Below are 21,967 nucleotides of genomic sequence, written 5' to 3' on the forward strand. Positions count from 1 at the left end.
TCCACACAAACGTAATTCTACCTCTTACAACAAAACAACAGGAAGTGACAATTACTTTTTCTTAATATGAAAATTAATATTACCAGCATACCCTAATCAATTGAAATCCAGTAATATGAGGAATTAGAAATTTGTTGATTATCATCCAAAGGTCTAATTTGATAATTGGAGAAATAGGTCCAACATTGAACAATCTATATACACTTTCAGCTTGTTTCTTTGTGATAGTGTCTGGCTGCGTACAAAATAAGGGCCTTGAAATTTTGCTTCTCCTATATCAGCCTCTCTATTAGTAGTATTGTTTCTTTCATGTCTTTACACTATACTATGGTTTTCAGAACAGCTTATATATTTCAAAAGTATTTATATACCCAAAAGAAGCATAGACGATTAACTAGGGAGGTTGCTTGTAAGAGAACAAGAGTGAGACTGAATGCTTTGCTTGACATTTGTAACTCTTGTATCAAGTTTGAAGAAGAGGACTTTATAAGTTACTCTTTCTCTGAGATGAATGCTTTTCCAAATTATAACAGCTAATGAACCAAATTCTTACCCTCACCTAATGTCTGTGCCACCCTCCAAGCAGAACCATTGTTCATTGAAACAGTTAGTGAATGACTTTATGGATAGACCATCTTCATACCTACACCATTTCTTAAATGAATGTAACCTGTTCTCTGTGGGCTGAGAATAAAGTCACTCACTCAAGTCAAATAGCTTTGACCATATCAGAAAGTCTGTATCCAAAAATCAAGCCTACAATTCATTTCTTGGTGCAACAGAACTATCAACTCTCAGCTTAGGTATGATGGAGGTAAAATCCTTTGGCAATGTGAGGGTCACTGAAGTACAGCCTTATTACAATGAAATCCAATGTCTAAAAATTGTTCTTATTTTAGGCTTGTACCACAGTAAGAGCCAAGATTTTAAATTCTACTAACTACAAAACAAACAAAAAGACTTTATATATTTATGTTCATTTAAGAAAATAACAGTAGTGATGTATTATTTTGAAGTATACAGCTAGTATGTTTGGAGTTATTTAAAATTTATATTGAGAAAAATGTATTTTCACTATTGCTGTAGATGAGCATCTACATAAGACTGTTAAATTGATTGTTGTTTTATATCAAACAACTTTTATAGTACTTATTTTTATTGTTATAATATTTTATAAATTTTAAGGAACATGACAAAAAAGATATTATAGGTATTGAAGGGGGCCTCTGGGAGGAGTAGGGGTACAAAAGGAAAACAAGAATGTGATTTAATTCTATTTACTTAAAATGTTTTTAAATGTTAGCAAATTCAGATAAATTGAAATCATATAACTTTTCTCATCATAATGCAATAAAAGTTTTAAAAAAAAAGACCTCTAGGCACTAACAATATTACAAATTAATTACAACAGATACCATCAAAAACACAAAAAATAGCATGGGGTTTAGGGGATGCATAGATATTAAAATCTCATATAGTTGGTACTAAAAGATAATGTCAACAATTTTTTTAAAATCCCAGTTTTAAAAAAGTGAAAATAAAGTTCTATATTATCTAAGAATACCAATTTTAAGAATATATTTTTTTGAGAAGTATCGCATGCATCATCCATTTTATTGAATAGATATAGTTTATGTTTTTTGTTTTATTTTTGGTGTTTGATTTTAACAGTTTTCTATATTTCCTAAACTCTAACATCTGTCATACATACAGTTAGCAAATATCCATTCCCCTCGCTTTCAATTTCACTGTGATCCCTGTCGAATCTTGGTACTGTAGCCCTGGCTGCCCTGGAACTAGGCACTGTAGACCAGACTAACCTTGAGTTTGCATGTATCTACTCAATGCTGAGATCAAAGGTGTTTATCACCACAACCTAGCCTGTCCCTTAATCTTTAAATGTTTTTCCTATATTTTTTTCTCTGGCAATTTCAAAGACTCTTATACTAAAGTCTTTAATCAATTCTTGTTTTAAAAGGATTTATTTATTTACTATATGTTAGTACACTGTAGCTGTCTTCAGACACCCCAGAAGAGAGCATTAGATCTCATTATGGATAGTTGTAAGCCATCACGTGGTTGCTGGGATTTGAGCTCGTGACCTTCAGAAGAGCAGTCAGCCCTAGCCACTGAGCCACCTCTCTCCAGCCCTCAATTCCTTTTTTTTAAAAAGACTTATTTATTATTATAAATAAGTATATTGTAGCTGTCTTCAGACACACCAGGAAAGGGCATCAGATCTCATTATGGGTGATTGTGAGCCATCATGTCGTTGTTGGGATTTGAAATCAGGACCTTACGAAGAGCAGACAGTGCTCTTACCCACTGAGCCATCCCACCAGCTCCTTTAATCAATTCTTAATGTTGTGCAACATGAAAGACATGGATAGTTCTATTCTTCTGTATATAGAAATCCTATTTCCCCAGCACTATGTTAGTAGGCTCTTTCCCAATATACTTTTGCCACAACCTTTCTTGAAGGAAAAGCAGGTGGTTACAGCACTATGGATTACTCTTCAGGGTCCTCAAGTTTATTGCATTGGTCTACATGTTTGTTTTTGTGACAATACCATTCTGGTTTTCTTACTAGACTCTGGAATATGATTTGAAACCAGATACTATAATATCTCTAGCACTGTTCTTTCTATATAATTGTCTTAGCTATTTATTGTCTTAATGTTTCAATATTCGTTTATTTCTAATTCTGTGAAGAATACCACTGAGATTTTGATGGAGAGTACACTGAATTTGCAAACTATTTTGCTAGTATAGCCATTTTTATAATATTACTTTTGCCAATTCATGATTATGTGAGTCCTTTCCAAACCTAGTGTCTTCCTTGCCTTCTTTTTTCAGTGTACACAATTTTTGGGTTTTGGTTGGGATTTTTTTTTTTTTTTTTTTGGGAATTATTTATGTATAGGAGTTCACTGTCACTCTCTTCAGACACACAGAAGAGGGCACTGGATCCCATCAGAGATGGTTGAGGGCCACCATTTCATTGTTGGGAATTGAATCCAGGACCTCTGGAAGTGCAATCAGTGCTCCTAATGTCTGAGACATCTTTCCAGCCCCACAGTTTTATTATAAAGGTCTTTCACTTCTTGCTTATATTTATTCCTAGGGTTGGTCTGTTTCTGGTTTTGTTTGAAATTATTATGGATGAGTTGGGTTTTTTTTCCTTTTTCTTTCTTGGTATGTTTATTGCTCATATATAAAAAGGTACTGATTTTCGTAGGTAAAGTTTGTGTCCTATAACACTGTCAAAAATATTTCTCTCAGCCGGGCGGTGGTGGCGCACGCCTTTAATCCCAGCACTTGGGAGGCAGAGGCAGGCGGATTTCTGAGTTCGAGGCCAGCCTGGTCTACTGAGTGAGTTCCAGGACAGCCAAAGCTACACAGAGAAACCCTGTCTCGAAAAAAACAAAACAAAACAAAAAATATTTCTCAGCCGGGCAGTGGTAGTGCATACCTTTAATCCCAGCCCTTGTGAGGCAGAGGAAGGCAGATTTCTGAGTTCGAGGCCAGCCTGGTCTACAGAGTAAGTTCCAGGACAGCCGGGGCTAAACAGAGAAACCCTGTCTCAAAAAACAAAAACAAAAAACAAACAAACAAAAAAGGAATTAAAGTTGATAAATGTATTTTTAAAAAGAAAAATTAATTTGATTTCTTCCTTTCCTCTTTGTATTTCTTTTTTTTTAATTTTTTTTTATTATTATATGTAAGTACACTGTTGCTGCCCTCAGACACACCAGAAGAGGGCATCAGATCTCATTACGGATGGTTGTGAGCCACCATGTGATTGCTGGGATTTGAACTCAGGACCTTGGGAAGAACAGTCAGTGCTCTTACCCACTGAGCCATCTCACCAGCCCCTATTTGTATTTCTTGCACTCGCTCTATCTTAGGCTCTAGGCACACGGAGAGTGGCATCTTTGTGTCATTCTAGACTTGGAGGAAGTCATCTCAGATTTTCCCAATTTCATCGAATGTTCAATATCCATTTGTTATATGAAGTTTTTATTATGTGGAAATGTGTTACTTCACTTCCTAGTTACCTCAGGACTTTTTACCATAAAGGGATGCTGAACTTTTTCTGTCCTTAAGTATATTTTTATACTGAATTATACTTCCTATCAGCAAGAAGAGGGTTTCAGCACCTGATGAATGAAAAATTAATAGCCAGGCGGTGGTGGTGCACGCCTTTAATCCCAGCACTTGGGAGGCAGAGGCAGGTGGATTTCTGAGTTTGAAGCCAGCCTGGTCTACAGAGTGAGTTCCAAGACAGCCAGGGCTACACAGAGAAACCCTGTCTCGAAAAAACAAAAACAAAAAAGAAATAAAAAAGAAGAAAATAAAATAAAAAGAAATAAAAATAAAAAAGGAGAAAAATGACTGCTGCTAGTCTCAAGAAATTTTATTGTAAATAATGGGAGAGCACTACCAGAGGCAGGGGCATCTGGGAAGATGACCCTGACCCTCAGCCAGGTGAGGAGGGAGGGAGAGGCAGGAGAATAAAAGATAGACAAAAGGGCCAAGTGAGCAAAATAGCTGAATCATACAGGGAGAAGCCGCTATATATAGCACCTGAATCAAATAGGAAAGGGCAGTCCATTCTCAGGGCTGAAGAAGTTTAGAGCAGGGGGTGAGTATGTCAACCATACTCTGTCACATTTAGGGACTGAGAGATGCTGAGAGAACCCAGAGGCCACGTCTACTATGAAATGTTAAATAGGCACCTCAGCTAGCCATTTTCCCAGGGTTTGAGACATATTATTATACCTTTAATATATGGACTTCTTAATGTGTTGTTGAATCCACTTTGCAAAAGTGTTTATAGAGAATTTTGACTCTCACTAGAATAAATATTATGGGGTGAGGGTGTACGTGTGTGCATGAGTTCTGAACAGAATGAGTTTGGTGGTTTTCCTTCCATTTCTATTATACATAACAGGGAAACACTGGTGTAAAGTGTTCATTTAAGATTAGGTAGAGCTGGGCAGTGGTGGCACACGCCTTTAATCCCAGCACTGGGGAGGCAGAAACAGGTGGATCTCTGAGTTCGAGGCCAGCCTGGTCTACAGAGTGAGTTCCAGGACAGCCAGGGCTACACGGAGAAACCCTGTCTCAAAAAACCAAAAAAAAAAAAAAGAAGATGGTTTGGGCTGAGCTCTTCTGGGAGACAGTTTATTACCTTTTCAATTTTGTTGATTGTTCTGGATCTGTGTTGTTTAATTTGATAAATCATGTGTCTGGAAACTCATCTATTTCCTCTACAACATTTTCCAGTTTCTTTCTTTTGAAAGAGTTTTAAAAGGCACTTCCCAGTGAATCTCCTTTTCACTAGAATCTGTAGTAATCTCCCCTTTTTCATCTTATTTTATTAATTTGGACTTCTCTCTCTTTTCACACTAGCATGGCTGGGGATTTTTCAATATCTTGTCTTTTTCTCTCAGAAAATCAATTCTGATTATATGTACCATTCTTTTAGTTTCTATTTCATTACATTTTTGCTTTGATCTTTATTATTTAATGTTTACTACTTCTTATAAGATTTATTTATTTTTTTTATGTGTATGAGTTCACTGTAGCTGTACAGATGGCTGTGAGCCATCTTGTGGCTGCTGGGAATTGAGCTCCAGCCCTGCTCACTTCCGCGTAACTCACTGTAGCTGTCTTCAGATGCACCAGTTTGTGAGCCACCATGTGGTTGCTGGGATCCAAACTCAAGACCTTTGGAAGAGCAGTCAGGCTCTTACCCACTGAGCCATCTCTCCAGCCCTAATGTTTACTACTTCTAAGGTTTGAATTTCTCTCAAACCTTGAAGTGTATCATTAGGTTATTTTGAGGTATTTCTGGATTTTTGCTTTCTTTAAGATTTATTTTATTGATATGAGTACACTGATGCTGTCTTCAGACACACCAGAAGAGGGCATCAGATTCCACTGCAAATAGGTGTAAACCACCACATGGGTGCTGGGAATTGAACTCGGGACCCCTGGAAGAGCAGTCAGCGTTCTTAACCACTGAGCCATCCTTCCAGCTCTTGCTTTTGTTTTTTAAAGACTCTCATTACGTAGCCCTGGCTGGCCTACAACATGTTATATAGACCAAGCAGACCTTAAACTCACAGAGATGTCTCCACTCCAACCCCCAAATGCTGGGATTAAGGTATTAACATGCCTGACCTTTAAATTTTTTAAAATTTATTTTTAATTACGTATTTTACTATGTCTGTGCAGGATATATATACATAAATACAATTGTTCTTGGAGGTCAGAAAAGGGCACTGGACTCCCCTGAAGATGAAGTTACAGGACTGTGACCTGCGAATGTAGATGCTAGGATTGAACTTGGGTTAAATATGCAGAAACAGTGCTCTGCCAGAACAACGTACACTTTTCACTGCTGAGCCATCTCTCTAGATCTCTATTATTTTAATATAAGTTACTTTAATAATGCATTGGAATGGTTTCTGGCATTTATCTTGCTATTGGCTTCTAGTTTTATTGTGTTTTAATCTGAAAAGATAAATTTAGATTCTTTTGTATAAGTAAACACTTGTTTTGTGTCTGAAAATACATATTTAAACAAAGTCCCATATGCTGCTGAGAAGAATACATATTCTGCTTCTATTGGATGAAATATTCTACAGATATCTACCACGTCCTCTTGAACTGTAAATATAGTTTAACTGTTTAATATACTAAAACAACATTGAGAATTGTGTTGTCTTTCAAATAATAACATCTCAGTTTTCTACCAATAAATTTAAAACTATAGTTTTACCATTTCCTCATACACACACACACACACACACACAACTATATATTATGTTTATTATTATTTTGTGGCTTTTAAAAACATTCATTTACAGCCAGGTAGTGGTTTCTCATGCCTTTAATTCCAGCACTCAGGAGTCAGAGGCAGGCTGATCTATGAGTTTGAGGCCAGACTGATCTGCAGAGAAAGTTCCAGGATACCCAGTACTACATGGAAAAAACAAATCTTGAAAAGTCAAAAATATTTATTTCCTCAATTATATGTTTACATGTTGTTTGCCTATGTGTACATATGTGTGCTATGCATATGCATAGATGCCAGAAGATGGTACTGGAAATCAAACCCAACTTCTCTGCGAAATATCATGTACTCTTAACAGCTGAGCCATCTCTTAAGCCCCAGGTTTGTTTTCTTTGAGATAGTTTACTCATACTATAGCTCCAGTTGACCTGCAACACACTATGTAGGGCAGGCAGACCTATATAACTTATACTACTCCTGCTTCAGCATCCCAAATACTGACCTAGCACTTATACCTATTTCTGAATCACAAACAATTCAACTTGCAAAAACAAATAAAAGGAGCTGAGCAATGGTTTAGTAGTAAAGCACATTTGCTACTCTTCCAAAGGGCCAGAGTTTAGTTCCTAGCACCTAAGTCAGGTGGCTCACACTGTCTGTAAATACACCTGCAGGGGATCTAAGTATCTGACCTCTCTGGCAACCTATACTCACAATGCATATATCCCATACACAAAGAGTAGGTAGAGACAGGTGGATGGATCTCTATAAGTTTGAGGCCAGCCCAGTAGGTTTAGTGACTTCCAGACATCTAGGACTATGTGGAAATAACTAGTCTCAAAAATTAATAATAATAATAATAATAATAATAATAATAATAATAATAATAGCAGCAGCAGTAGTAAAATAAAAAATATACTATTAAAGAAGCAGACTGTGACTTGAATAACAATTACTGAAAAGAAATAAAAATAAAATTACTAAGAAGCTTTTTTGTTGTTTTGGGGTTTGGGGGGGGTTGAGACAGAATTTCTCTTAACTCTGGAATTGGCTATCCTGGAATTTGTTCTGTAAACCAGGCTGGCCTCAAACTTATGGTGATCTGCCTTCCCAGTGCTAAGATTAAAAGTGTGCACCACCACTGTTCAGCCTACTGTGAAGTATTTTAAAGAGCATTTTCTTCTTTTTTTTGGGGGGGGGCGGGGAGGGTGAGACAGGGTTTTCTCTGTATAGTCCTGGCTGTCCAGGAACTTACTCTGTAGACCAGGCTATCCTCGAACTCAGAAATCTGCCTGCCTCTGCCTGAGATTAAAGGCGTGCACCACCACCACCCTTTTTTTATTTTAAAGATTTATTTATTTAATGTATATGAGTACATTGTAGAAGTCCTCAGACACATCAGTAGAGGGCATCAGATCCCATTACTGGATTACTGGTGGTTGTGAGCCACCATGTGGTCGTTGGAAACCAAATTCAGGACCTCTGGAAGAGCAGTCAGTGCTCCTAACTGCTGAGCCATCTCTCTAGCCCACATAGGAGGTTGGTTTTTTTTTTTTTTTTTTTTTTTTTTTTTTTTGGTTTTTCAAGACAGGGTTTCTCTGTATAGCTCTGGCTGTCCTGGAACTTACTCTGTAGACCAGGCTGGCCTTGAACTCAGAAATCTGCCTGCCTCTACCTCCCAAGTGCTGGGATTAAAGGCGTGCGCCACTGCCACCCTACGTTTAATTTTTTAATGGGGTGAAGACACTGATGTGGCACAACAGGTAAAAACCCTTGGAGAATATGCCTACCGACAGAATTTCAATCCCTAGAACCCACAATGGAAGGAGAACTGGCTCAGACCTCACATGTGTACACTGTAGCACGTGTGCACCTGCTTTCTCTCCTGGGCAGCTCCTCCTTTTTTCCCTCACCCCAACACAAATAAGTAAAATCACTTTTATAACTTTCTAAATAAAAAGAAATAGCTTATATAATGAATTGGCTTGTTGGCTTGTTTTTAAGTAAATATATAGCTTTGCTTAAGGTCCATTACTGTATATTCTTTGGATTCTTCTAATACTGTGACTGGATATTTTCATTCATAAAATGCTAAAACTAAGCAAGGTATTAAAGCTTGTTAATAAGCTCATGCTCCTAAACATGGGAGGTAAAGACAGGATGAACAACATTTCAGGAATAGCCTCAGCTACATAGAGAATTTGAAGTTGGCCTGGGCTACAAGTGATCATGTGTCAAGCACTAAAGGTAGAATATGCCTGTAATTCCAGCATGAGAAAGATCAGAAGCCCAAGGTCATAATCACCCAACACAGCAATATGTATCAAAACCTTATCTCAAGAAGTAATAAAATACAGGAAATAAATGATGAAGAATTTAATAGAGACTGAAGATTCAGTTAAACATACAATTTAGACTACCACTTAAAAGCTAAACTGCAGGGGACAGAGAGATGGTTCATTGATTAAGAGCACTGATAGTTCTTCCAGAGTACTCTATTACAAGGTCGTACATGGTAGCGCATAACCATATGTAACTCTAGTCCCAGGGAATCAGATGCCCTCTTCTGACCTCCACAGGCACCAGGTACTGATGTGGTACACATACATACATATAGGCAAATCACTTATTCACATAAAATAATAAAATTTAAAAATTAGAAAATGAATAAACCATATTATCAAGCCTTAGTTTATTTTTTCTCCTAAGTAAAAATGTAATCGGAATATATACATTATTTTCAGCCAGGTGACCATTATAGCAAATAACACACACCTAATAACAATTTCCTTCTGTTCCTTACTAAAAAATCTTCAGTTTTATTCTAAAACAAAAACAGACTCAACAATGGAACTATCATTTCTAGGTTTCTATGAAGCTACTTTGGCTAATAAGAGGTAAATATAAGTATTCAGGTTGCACTTCCAGACCAGTTCTTTTCCTTTTTTTTTTTTTTGTTTGTTTTTCGAGACAGGGTTTCTCCGTGTAGCCCTGGCTGTCGTGGAACTCATTCTGTAGACCAGGCTGCCCTCAAACTCAGAAATCCACCTGCCTCTGCCTCCCAAGTGCTGGGATTAAAGGTGTGCGCCACCACTGCCAGGCTATCCAGACCAGTTCTTTAAAGAGACTGATTAAATTGGGTGTGGTGGCACACACCTGTAATCCCTACACTAGGAGGCTGTGATAACTAACTTGACACAAAACATCAGAGAAGAGGGAGTGTTAAATTCTAGCCAATATATTTTAATATCCGACTGCTTTCTAGACCACAGATGATAAGCTCAAAGATAAGCAGAGAAATCAAGCTGGCCTCCAATCACCTTTCTATATTAACTTGCAATTTTAAATGTGTAAAAATGTTACACATATAAAAAAGTAAAAAGAAAACAGGGAAGTATCTACTCTAGAATTCAATTCATATTACTCTAGTATGTATAATTTCTTTTATTGAAATTGACAATAGTATCAAATTAGTTTACAAAATTGTCATTTCTATTTGATGACTGAACTATTCAAGTTGAAAGGACTGTATTGACTTAAGCTGATTTTTTCAATATATGATTTTATCATACTACCAAATAAAACCAAGACAGAAACTTTTAAACACAATTATATAAAAAGAACAAATTCCCAGAGGATAGAATGCTCAGTGGTTAAAGCACTGGCTGCTCTTTGAACCTGTGTTTGATTGCACACACATGACAGCTTACAATCATCTATAATTCTAGGGAATCCAACACATGCCAGACATGGATGTAGTACACAGACATACATGCAGGCTAAATACCCATATACATAAAATAAAATCAAAAAATTTAGTCAATCAAGAGTTTAGACAGCTTAGCAGTTAAGAGCATACACTGTTCTTGCAGAGAACATGAGTTCAACTCCAGCCAGCACCTGTTAGACCATTTGTAAACACCAATATCAGGAGGATCTGATGTTTATGGCCTCCTCTAAGACTTGTACTCATATACATATACAAAGACATACACAGACACAAAATGAAAAAAGGGGTTTTAAAAGTCAATCAAGGTAGGAATAGTGGTAAATATCTTTATTTCTAACTCTCATAAGGTAAAAGCAGACAAGTCTCTCTGAGTTCAAGGCCAGCCTTATCTACATATACTGAGCTCCAGACAAGCTTGGACTACATGGTGAGGGCCTGCCCATCTCAAAGTCCAAACGAAACTGCTTTCTGGAAACACTACAAAGTCAGGAGGCCTGTGACCTTTTGCTGAAGACTCTAAAATTTTGTTCTCTACTTCATCACTATTACTGTGAAATACTTTGTTGTACATCTAAAATGTTTCTTCTGAGGATGGAGTCATTTGTTCAGGGAGCACTTGTTTAGCTTATGAAGCCCTAAATATAAACCACGGGACCACAATCAATCAATCAATGTATGTTTCTTCTACCTAGCCTCTGCTGCTCGAAACAAGTAGCTAAATCCATTGAAGAGTAGAAGAATTAGTTATTATTGTTATCATTCAAAAAAATGTTACCAAATTACTTACAAAGAGAAGAAACATACTTATAAATCTGTAAATGGAGATGAATGTAAAGTAAAAGAAACACATTTTAGATTGACAGCCAGGCAGTAGTGGCACAGTTCCAGACCAGCCTGGTCTACTGAGCAAATTCCAGGACAGCCAGGTATACACAGAGAAACCCTGTCTAGGGAAAAAGAAGAAAAAAAAAAAAAGATTTCTAGATGACAAAACTTACCATACTTACACAAGTATAGAAAACACCCTGTAAAATTTATCAATTCTATTCTTAGTATTTATTTTACAGAAATATTTGAACAAGTAAACAATATATTGAGCAAAAGATATTCACTATTGTTTATAAGAAAATATTAAAATTCTTTGTATGTTTATAAAAGGGAAACTGGTTACAGTATAGCTCTGTAATATAATACCCAGTAGAAATAAAAGACATTCACTTAATTTTTTTTCACTGATGCAGAAAGATGTCTACACATAAGAATTAAAAACAGCAGGAATGGGCTGGTGAGACAGCTCAGTGGGTAAGAGCAATTCCCGAAGGTCCTGAGTTCAAATGGTAGCAACCACATGGTGGCACACAACCACTCATAATGAGGTCTAATGCCCTTTCTGGTGCGTCTGAAGACAGCTATAGTGTACTTATGTATAATAATAAATATATCTTTTAAAAAAAAAAAGAGCCAAGCGGTGGTGGTGCATGCCTTTAATCCCAGTACTTGGGAGGCAGAGGAATTTGAGGCCAGCCTGGTCTACAGAGTGAGTTCCAGGACAGCCAGGGCTAGACAAAGAAACACTATCTCAAAAAAACCAAAAAGAAAAAAAAAAAGAGCAGGAATAATATTCATGTGGTTCATAAACATAAATTTCACCTACTACATGTAGGCATACACTTACAGAAAAAATAGAAAAAGTCTGGAAAGATATATATTAAACTCTTAAAGCTCATTAAATCTTTTGAAAATAATAATAAAAGTATTTGCTTTCTACTTTATTCATTCTGTACTGTAATTAAATGTATTACTTTTATAATCTATCATACAACATCTAAAAAGACCGAAAACTAAAAAAAACAAAAACAAAAACAAAACTGTAAAAGATGTTAAGTACAATCTATACCATTCATACCAATTTAAGTACTGCTATATTTTAATATAATAAAAACTGAAAGAATATTTACTTAAAAAAACCAACTAAACATGTCAACGTAATGACACTGAAGCTGGACCATCACAGAATTCAATACTAAATACTCTAATGGTAAGTGCTAAATCCAGACTTAACCTATCTAAAGACAACTTTTTTTCTCAAATAGTACTTACAGTTTTCTACAATTTCATCAAAAACTGCATCACTTTTCTGTTCAAACTGAAAAAGAGAGAGGGAGAAAAAAATAACATTACTCTCAAAGATTTCAAACTTATTTTGGGGATTCCACTTCTAGTCCTACAGCAGAGTTCGCACTAATCTTAAAAATCAAAAGTCAGTTGTGTCATAGTGATGACTCCTATTGAATATATAGAGCCTAAGACAGAAACAGAGCCAAGGCTAAGGTAACTCTAGACCTTTAAAACAGCAAGCAGAAATAAAGCAGAGGCTACTGCTGGAATTCGTGATGCTCATCTTTCTTTGCTTCAACCTTCCAAGTGCTGGGATTCCAAAAGCCACAACAGCTGGCAAGCATTTTCCAAAGACAGTGATAGATTTTTTTAAAGATAATGCTAACACAACTTAGAATCACATTGGGAAGTGATACTAACTGATGTCCAGAGGCTCACCTTTGTAATTTCAATAAAGCCACTTTTTAATGCTAAATAACTATGCTACTTGATCATTCCTAGTTTTCACAAGTATTTATCTATAAGTTTAACAAGAACATGGAACACAATATATTTAATATACTAGGATCTTCAAATTTAATAAAAAAATATTAAAAACAGAAAAGGCTCAACCTGTCCCTTACTATTCAACTTTTCTTCCCATCATTAATCAGCCACAGCACTCTTACTTACAAAATACAGATGTTATCAAAACTTGATACATCCATTAACAATTAACTGAAGTTGGCAAGGAACAACATTTCTCATCTAATTATTATTACCGTGGTAATATGATTAATTATTACAAATGATTACCAAATTTGTCTTGTTTTAAAACTACTAGTTGATGCAATAAAACTAAAGAAATATAAAATGGCCAGGCACTTGGGAGGCAGAGACAGGTGGATTTCTGAGTTCAAGGCCAGCCTGGTCTACAGAGTGAGTTCCAGGACAGCCAGGGCTACAGAGAGAAACCCTGTCTCGAAAAAAAAGAAAGAAAGAAAGAAAGAAAGGAAGGAAGGAAGGAAGGAAGAAGGAAGGAAGAAGGAAGAAAGAGCATAAAACAAGAAAAAGGAAACAAAGCATCCACATCTGCAGGTCACATAACAGCTTGAAAAGCACAAAACTGTAGTACTAACCAGAGTGAGGAAGGTATCAAGTAGTTGACAAGTTTATTAAGAACAGAAAAGACAGAAATACATAGCATGTTTCTCTCACACAGAATCTAGATTTAACAATATATAGATAGGTACGTATGTGTGACACGAAAACAGAAGCAGGACTAATGGGGGAAGGAAGGGTCCAGCGAGAAGGGGAAAAAAGATGCAAAGCACAAGAAGAAAGGATAAATGAGGGTAAAAAACAGTGACATGAAAGACAACGTTAAAATGAAACCCATCTTTTTTGTACACTGACAATGTTTTTTAAAAGAAAAACTGGTATTAGGAATAAGAGCACATTTCAAGTAGGATGAATCTCAGCAGTGAAGAACACTGGATTCTCTTACTGAGGTCCTGAGTTCAATTCCCAGCAGCCACATGGTGACTCACCACTATCTGTAATGGGATCCAATGCCTTCCTCTGGTGTGTGTGAGGATATCGACACATAAATAAAATAAATAAATCTTTTAAAAAGAAAAGAAATCAACAGCAACAGGAACTAGAGAGATGGAGCTTGCTGCTCTTCCAAGACTGTGCATGTGTACATAAATATTTTTGAATCAAACTGTGGTTGGCTGAACATACATAAATCAATGTGATATACCATACAAATAAACTCAAAGGACAAGAACCACAATTACTTTAACTGATACTGAAAAAGAATTTGGAGACTTTTAGAACTGGGTATGGTAGCATTCGCCTTTGATCCAAGCACTCAGAAAGCAGAGGCAAGCCAATCTGTGAGCTCCGGGCAGTTAAAGGAGAGCCAGAACGACATAGTAGGACCTTGTCTCAAAATTGGGGGTGGGGGGGGGGTGTAGGAGGAGAGGCACCGGCACTGGAGAGATGGCTCAATGGTTAAGAGCACTGGCTCCTCTTCCAAACACCTGAACTAAATTCCCAGCACCCACACGGTGGCTAACAACTATCTGTTACTCCAGTTCCAGTAGTGAGTGCCTTCTTCTGGCCTCTATGGGCACATGGTATACAGACATACAAACAGAACACCTATACAAATAAATAATAAAAATAAATTTTAAAACTCCTTGGAGAGTTGGATGAATAGGTGAAACATATCCCAAATTAATAAATAATAAAAGCCATATACAACAAACCTATAGACAACATTATATTAAATGGAGAAAAACTGAGAACATTTCCTCTTTTTTTTTTTTAAAGATTTATTTATTATGTATTTATTATAAGTACACTGTAGCTGTCTTCAGACGCACCAGAAGAGGGCATCAGATCTCATTACGGGTGGTTGTGAGCCACCATGTGGTTGCTGGGATTTGAACTCATGACCTTTGGAAGAGCAATCAGTGCTCTTACCCGCTGAGCCATCTCACCAGCCCGAGAACATTTCCTCTTAAACCAGAAATGAGACAAGGAAGCCCACTAGATAGTGCTCAAAGCCTTAACTATGTCAATTAAGAGAAAAACACAAAAGGGATAAAAATGGAATAAATCAAACTATCCCTATTTGTGGGTGATAGAATTAATTTCTTAAAAACTCAGTCTACTAAAAAACTCTTAGACCTAATAAATACAATAAAGTTACAGGGTACACAGTTGATATTTAAAGAATAAATAAAAAAATAGCTTTCATTTATATCAATAGTCTACTCTCAAGAAAAGAAATGAGGGGGGGCTGGCGAGATGGCTCAGCAGGTAAGAGCACTGACTGCTCTCCCGAAGGGCCTGAGTTCGGATCCCAGCAACCACATGGTGGCTCACAACCATCCGTAATGAGATCGGACACCCCTTCTGGTGCTTCTGAAGACAGCTGCAGTAAATTATGCCTGGGCGAGCAGGGCCGGAGCAAGTGGGGCCCGCAGAGGTCCTGAGATCAACAGCAGCCATACACATGATGGCTCACGGTCATCTGTATAGCTACAGTGTACTCATACACATAAAATAAATAAAATAAATCTTAAAAAAAAAAAGAAAAGAAATTAGGGGGAACTGGTGAGATGGCTCAGCGGGTAAGAGCACTGACTGCTCTTCCGAAGGTCCGGAGTTCAGATCCCAGCAACCATATGGTGGCTCACAAACACCCCTAATGAGATCTGACGCCCTCTTCTGGTGCATCTTAAGACAGCTACTATGAATTACGCCAGAGCCAGTGGGGCCGTAGCAAGCAGGGTGGCAGAGGTCCTGAGTTCAATTTCCCAGCAGCCACCACCGCCTGGCAATAAACATTTTAAAAAGCCTATTCAATAAATGGTGCTTGCAGTCAGGCATGGTGCCGCATGCCTTTAATCCCAGCATTTGGGAGGCGGAGACAGGCGGATTTCTGAGTTCAAGGCCAGCCTGGTCTACAAAGTGAGTTCTAGGACAGCCAGGGCTACACAGAGAAACCGTATCTCGAAAAACCAAAAAATAAATAAAATAAAATAAAATGGTGCTTGCAAAACTGGATTTCTACCTGCAAAAAGGTGATATTAAGGCCTGGAGAGATAGCTCTCTGGTTAAGAGCACTGGCTGCTCTTCCAGAGGTCCTGAGTTCAATTCCCTGCAACCAAGTGGTGGCTCACAACCATCTGTAATGGGATCTGATGCCCTCTTCTGGTATGTCTGAAGAGAGTGACAGTGTACTCACATACATAAAATAAATAAATCCTTTTTTTTTTGTTTGTTTGGTTTTTCGAGACAGGGTTTCTCTGTGTAGCCCTGGCTGTCCTGGAACTCACTCTGTAGACCAGGCTGGCCTCGAACTCAGAAATCCGCCTGCATCTGCCTCCCAAGTGCTGGGACTAAAGGCGTGCGCCACCACTGATGAATGGATCTTTTATAAAAAAGTGATACTAGATTTATATCTTTCACTTTGTACAAAAGTCAATTCGGCCAGGCAGTGGTAACAGGCAGATTCTCTAAATTCAAGGCTAGTCTGGTCTACAGAGCAAGTTCCAGAACAGCTGGGGCTATTCAGAGTAACCCTGTCTCAAAAGAGAACAAAAAAATAAATAAATAAAACAGCCAGGCGATGGTGGAGCTCACCTTTAATCCTAGCACTTGGGAGTCAGGGGCAGGCGGATTTCTGAGTTTGAGGCCAGCCTGGTCTACAGAGTGAGTTCCAGGACAGCCAGGGCTATACAGAGAAACCCTGTCTCGAAAACCTCCCCCCAAAAAACAAAAAAACAAAAACATAAAAAAAAAAAAAAAAAAAAAAAAGAAAAACCAAAACATACCACATACAGAGTCAATAATCATTTTTTAAGTGTTCAATATCCCTAGCCATTAGGGAAATGGAAATTAAAACTACTTTGAGCTAGCACCACAGCTCAGTCAGAATGGCTATCATCAATAAGTCTAACAACAAATGTTGGAGAGGGGGCTGTAGAGATGGCCAGCAGGTGTGAGCACTGACTCTGAGGTCCTGAGTTCAATTCCCAGCAACCACTTGGTGGCTCTCAACCACCCATAATGAGATCTGACCCCCACTTCTGGTGTGTGTGAAGACAGCAACAGTATACTTATTTATAATAAATAAATCTTTGGGTCAGAGCAAGCAGGGACTGAGCGAGCGGGGCCGACCGGAGCGAGAAGAGGTCCTAAATTCAATTCCCAACAATCACATGAAGGCTCACAACCATCTGTAAGTGTACTCATATATATAAAATAAATAAATCTTTTAAAAAAATTTTAGAGAGGATGTGGAGAGAACCCTTATTCACTGTTGATAGAATTACATATTAATACAACCATTGTGAAGAGCAGTTTGGAAATGTCTCAAAAAATTAAAGACAGAACTACCATATGACCTGCCTATCTCATTCCTAGGCATATATACAAAGAACTCCATGTTTACCATAGAGATACTTGCAAGTTAGTATTTACCAATGCTTTACCCACTATAACAAAGAATCAGAATTAACCTAGTTGTCCATTAACAGATGAACAGATAATGAAAATCTGCTGTATATAAAATGGAATTGTATTCCATTCTAAGTAAAATTTAAAATGTCCAAGAAAATGAATGGACTTAAGCATGAATGTAATATTAAGTTAGGCCACACAATCTCAAAAAATGAAAAAAAAAAAAAGACACATCATCTATCATATAAAATCCAGGCCGTAACTAAAATATGCAAATTTATAAAGAAATGTGACTATGGGTCCTATGTAATATGCAGAAACATTCCACTATACTCATCAATCAGTAGCTCACTCAGCCATTATCAGAGAAGCTTCCTCTTGCTGGGAAATAATACAGAGAACCAAACAGGACAATGTACATAGAGGGAGAGAAACATTAGAATACTCAGTCATATATGGGACATAAAATCCCTCTCCTAAGAACTTGGGGAACTATGTAAAAAGGTAGTAGAAAGATTCTAAGAGTTAGAGAGGATGGAGCACACCAAAGAAGCAGGGTCTTGCAGACACAAAAGGACTGACTCATGTACAGACTCTGTCAGCAGCATGCAATAGGGCATGCATATCTCCAAGCCAGATGGAATCCCAGCGCTAAGACAGGAAGTAGACATGAGTAATCTCCAACTAACAATCACTTGCAAAAGAAAATTTAGTATATTTTCAGAGTTTCAGTAGGTGTGCATAACACACTTAAGGGCAGCCCCCATGTCCAGAAGTTGATGGCCAACACAAATCACAACGATTTTTTTTTTGTTTGTTTGTTTGTTTGTTTGACAGGGTTTCTCTGTATAGCCCTGGCTGTCCTGGAACTCACGCTGTAGACCAGGCTGGCCTCGAACTCAGAAATCCACCTGCCTCTGCCTCTCAAGTGCTGGGATTAAAGGCGTACGCCACCACCGCCTGGCACAACGATATTTTTTGGAGACTTTTTGTCTCATATTACTTTGTTTGGGCTTTCTTTTTCCTTACTGGTCATTTGTTGTACATTATGATTTTCAATTTTGTGTTTTTTACAAGTATTGTGCATGGATGTATCTCCCTATGAATATATACTTCTCATGTTTTTTTTCTTTGTTTTTTGTTTTGGGGGGTTGTTTTGTTTTAGGGGGATCTGATGCCCTCTTATATCTGATGTCCACTTCTGTCTTGCAGGCATGCATACAATAGAGCACTCATATATAAAAGCCACATAAAGAAGTCTTTTTTTTTCTAAAAGTCACATGTGGCAGCAGAAGAGAACCAACTCCTGCAATTTGCTTTCTGATCTCTACATGTGAGTGCACGTGGGAGGACTCAAGTGCACACAGGTGTACACACACACACACACACACACACACACACAGAGAGAGAGGATAAAATCCTTAAGTAAAAGGAAAGCTGAGTGATAACAGCTCAGAACATTTGCCTAACATATGTGAAGCACTAAGTCCAAACCCCAGCACCCCAGCCCCCACAAAACTCAGATTCACAAAAATGCATACAAAAGGTTCTGGGAGGCTATAATTGTTACTAAATAGTTAAATACTTACCTGTCTTGTTTGGCAAAGCTCTGGATGTGAACCTCAGAACTACCCAAAACAGGGAGAAAAATTGGAATTAAACATAAGAAATGTAGAAAGTCATGGGAAAAAAAACTATGAAAAATGGGCTGGAGAGATGGCTCAACACTGACTGCTCTTCCAGAGGTCCTCAGTTCAAATCCCAGCAACCACATGGTGGCTCACAACCATCCATAATGAGATCTGACGCCCTCTTCTAGTGTGTCTGAAAACAGCTACAGTGTACTTACATATAATAAATACATCTTTTAAAAAAAGGAATTAAAAAAACTATGAAAAAACAAAGATTTATTATTATTTATGTGTGAATGCATGTCATGTGTATGCATGGCCACAGAAGCCAGAGAGAGTACTGGATCCCCTGGAGCTGGAGTTACAGGAGGCTTTAAGCCACTCTACATGGATACTGGAAACTAACTTGAGTACTATGCAATAGTACTCAATCTTATCTGCTGAGCCATCTTTCCAGGTCCTCTTAATATCTTAAATCTTTTTTTCTTAAAGAATTATATTTATGTATGAATGTATGTATTTATTTATTATTTTAAGAGGGCATCAGATGCCATTACAGATGGTTGTGAGCCACCACATGGTTGCTGGGAATTGAACTCAGGACCACTGGAAGAGCACTCAGTGCCCTTATCTACTGAGCCCTCTTTCCAGCCCCCATATCTTAAATCTTAAAGGTCATGAGTACTCTTTCCCCCAATTTTTTTTTATTATTAGCATACAAGGGCATGTGTACACTGTGTGTGGCAGACAGAGGACAACTTTCAGGAGCTGGGAATCTCCCCTTCTACCACATGCTCTGTATATTCCAGGGTAATTGGCTGGTGAGTTTCTAAATGATTCTCTTGTATTTACCTCCCACATCACCACTGAAGTGCTGGGATTACAGATGCACACTACCACACTTGGCTTTTTATATGGAGAGATTTTTTTATACACTGACCAATCTCATGAGCTTTTTCCACCAAATTTTGTTAGTTTTGTCTTAAAAAAATTAACATGTTTTTATTTATGGGAAAGGTGGGTGAATCAGAGTACAGTTTTCAAGAGCTGGTTCTCTCTTTTCACCTTGTGGGTTCTAGGAACTGAGGTTAGGTTATGGCTTGGTAGCAGGCACCTTCACACATTCAGCTAACATGCCAACCCAGTATAAAACTTTAACATTATTTGGCATAAGCATTGCATATATGCCATACAGCTATAGTTACCTATTCAAGATCAAGCCAGGGGCTGGAGAGATGGCTCAGCGGTTAAAAGCACTGACTGCTCTTCTAGAGGTCCTAAGTTCAATATCCAGCAACCACATGGTGGCTCACAACCGTCTGTAATGGGATCCAATGACCTCAACTGGTGTGTCTGAAAACAGCTACAGTGTACTCATAAACATAAAATAAATAAATAAATCTTTAAAAAAAAAAAAAGAGCCGGACGGAGGTGGCCCACGCCTTTAATCCCAGCACTTAGGAGGCAGAGGCAGGCGGATTTCTGAGTTCAAGGCCAACCTGGTCTACAGAGTGAGTTCCAGGACAGCCAGGGCTATACAGAGAAACCCTGTCTCAAAAAAACAAACAAAAAAAAAAGATCAAGCCAATAAAATCAGTTTGATCAGTCTATATCCCAACAGGCAGCATACATTAGACTCAGTGAATTCCAAAAAAATAGAGAGGGCATGAGTGGTAAAGTGGGAATGGGAAGCTAGGGGTTAACATGATCAAAATATGTTGTTTAGAAGCTGAAGAGAGTTGGCTCAGTGATTAAGGACCACTTTCAAAGGACCTGGTCTTGAATTCTCAGAACCCACAAAGCAGATCACAACCAATTAATTGTTATGGATACTATCCCAGGTATCTCTCTAATGGTTGTACAACAAGTTTATAGAACTACAATAACTGTATTAAAAGTTACTGGTACAGCCGGTCGGAGGTGGTGCATGTCTTTAATCCCAGCACTTGGGAGGCAGAGGCAGGCAGATTTCTGAGTTCGAGGCCAGCCTGGTCTACTTAGTGAGTTCCAGGCCAGGGCTACACGGAGAAACCTTGTCTTGAAAAAAACAACAACAAAAAAAAGTTACTGGTACTTAAAATTATCATGGATATTTGCAACTTGCTCCCCAAAATAGTTGTACTAACTTCGACCTACATATGAGTACTCCTTTTCTTACAGTCTTACTAATACTAGTATTATCACTATGTTTCACCAAAGATCATCTGAGACTTGCAGAAAGTCTACATTATTTAGCTTCTGTTTTTATGGTTATTTCTATATTCTCCAATCCTCTCACAACTGTCATAGTAATATAAATTACTCTCAAAGAAATCTTTATAAATTGTCTGTAGTTCACAGATTTTCAATTGTGTGCTATAAAAAATTTAAAGACAAATGAAATGCTCTTAAATTTTCCATTATACTTGATACATTTTAAATATTGTAAGAATGGGAAGGACTACTTCCAGGTTCTCTACATGACAGAAGATGAAACTTCAATATTTATCTTACAAATAATATCTCATCCATAAATCAATTCAGAGAGAAAGGATACAAATGGTATCAATGAGCATGAGAGTTTAACCAATTTATTTAGGCCTTTTTTTCCTCTAAGAACTAATTTTTTTTTAATTTATTTACTTATTTATGTGAATACACTGTCATTCTCTTCATGCATACCAGAAGAGGGCATCAGATCCCATTACAGATGGTTGTGAGCCACCACATGGTTGCTGGGAATTG

At 37.7% G+C, this 21,967-nt stretch overlaps 1 protein-coding gene across 10 annotated transcripts in view; it reads right to left on the reverse strand.

The window, feature by feature from the left end:
* Zmym4 (zinc finger MYM-type containing 4) overlaps positions 1-21,967 on the reverse strand; it is a 121,835-nt gene that overhangs the window by 78,154 nt on the left and 21,714 nt on the right. For 9 of the 10 annotated variants that reach the window (XM_031378675.1, XM_031378678.1, XM_031378677.1 and 6 more), the window contains exon 2: positions 12,636-12,681. In XM_031378675.1, coding sequence (XP_031234535.1) covers positions 12,636-12,681 — 46 coding nt within the window. Of the gene's footprint in view, positions 1-11,339; positions 11,438-12,635; positions 12,682-21,967 lie in introns of those variants that run through there. The other variant, XM_031378676.1, reaches the window with a different exon arrangement.

Source organism: Mastomys coucha, unplaced genomic scaffold (assembly GCF_008632895.1).
Source record: "Mastomys coucha isolate ucsf_1 unplaced genomic scaffold, UCSF_Mcou_1 pScaffold18, whole genome shotgun sequence".
Taxonomy (NCBI): Eukaryota; Metazoa; Chordata; class Mammalia; order Rodentia; family Muridae; genus Mastomys; species Mastomys coucha.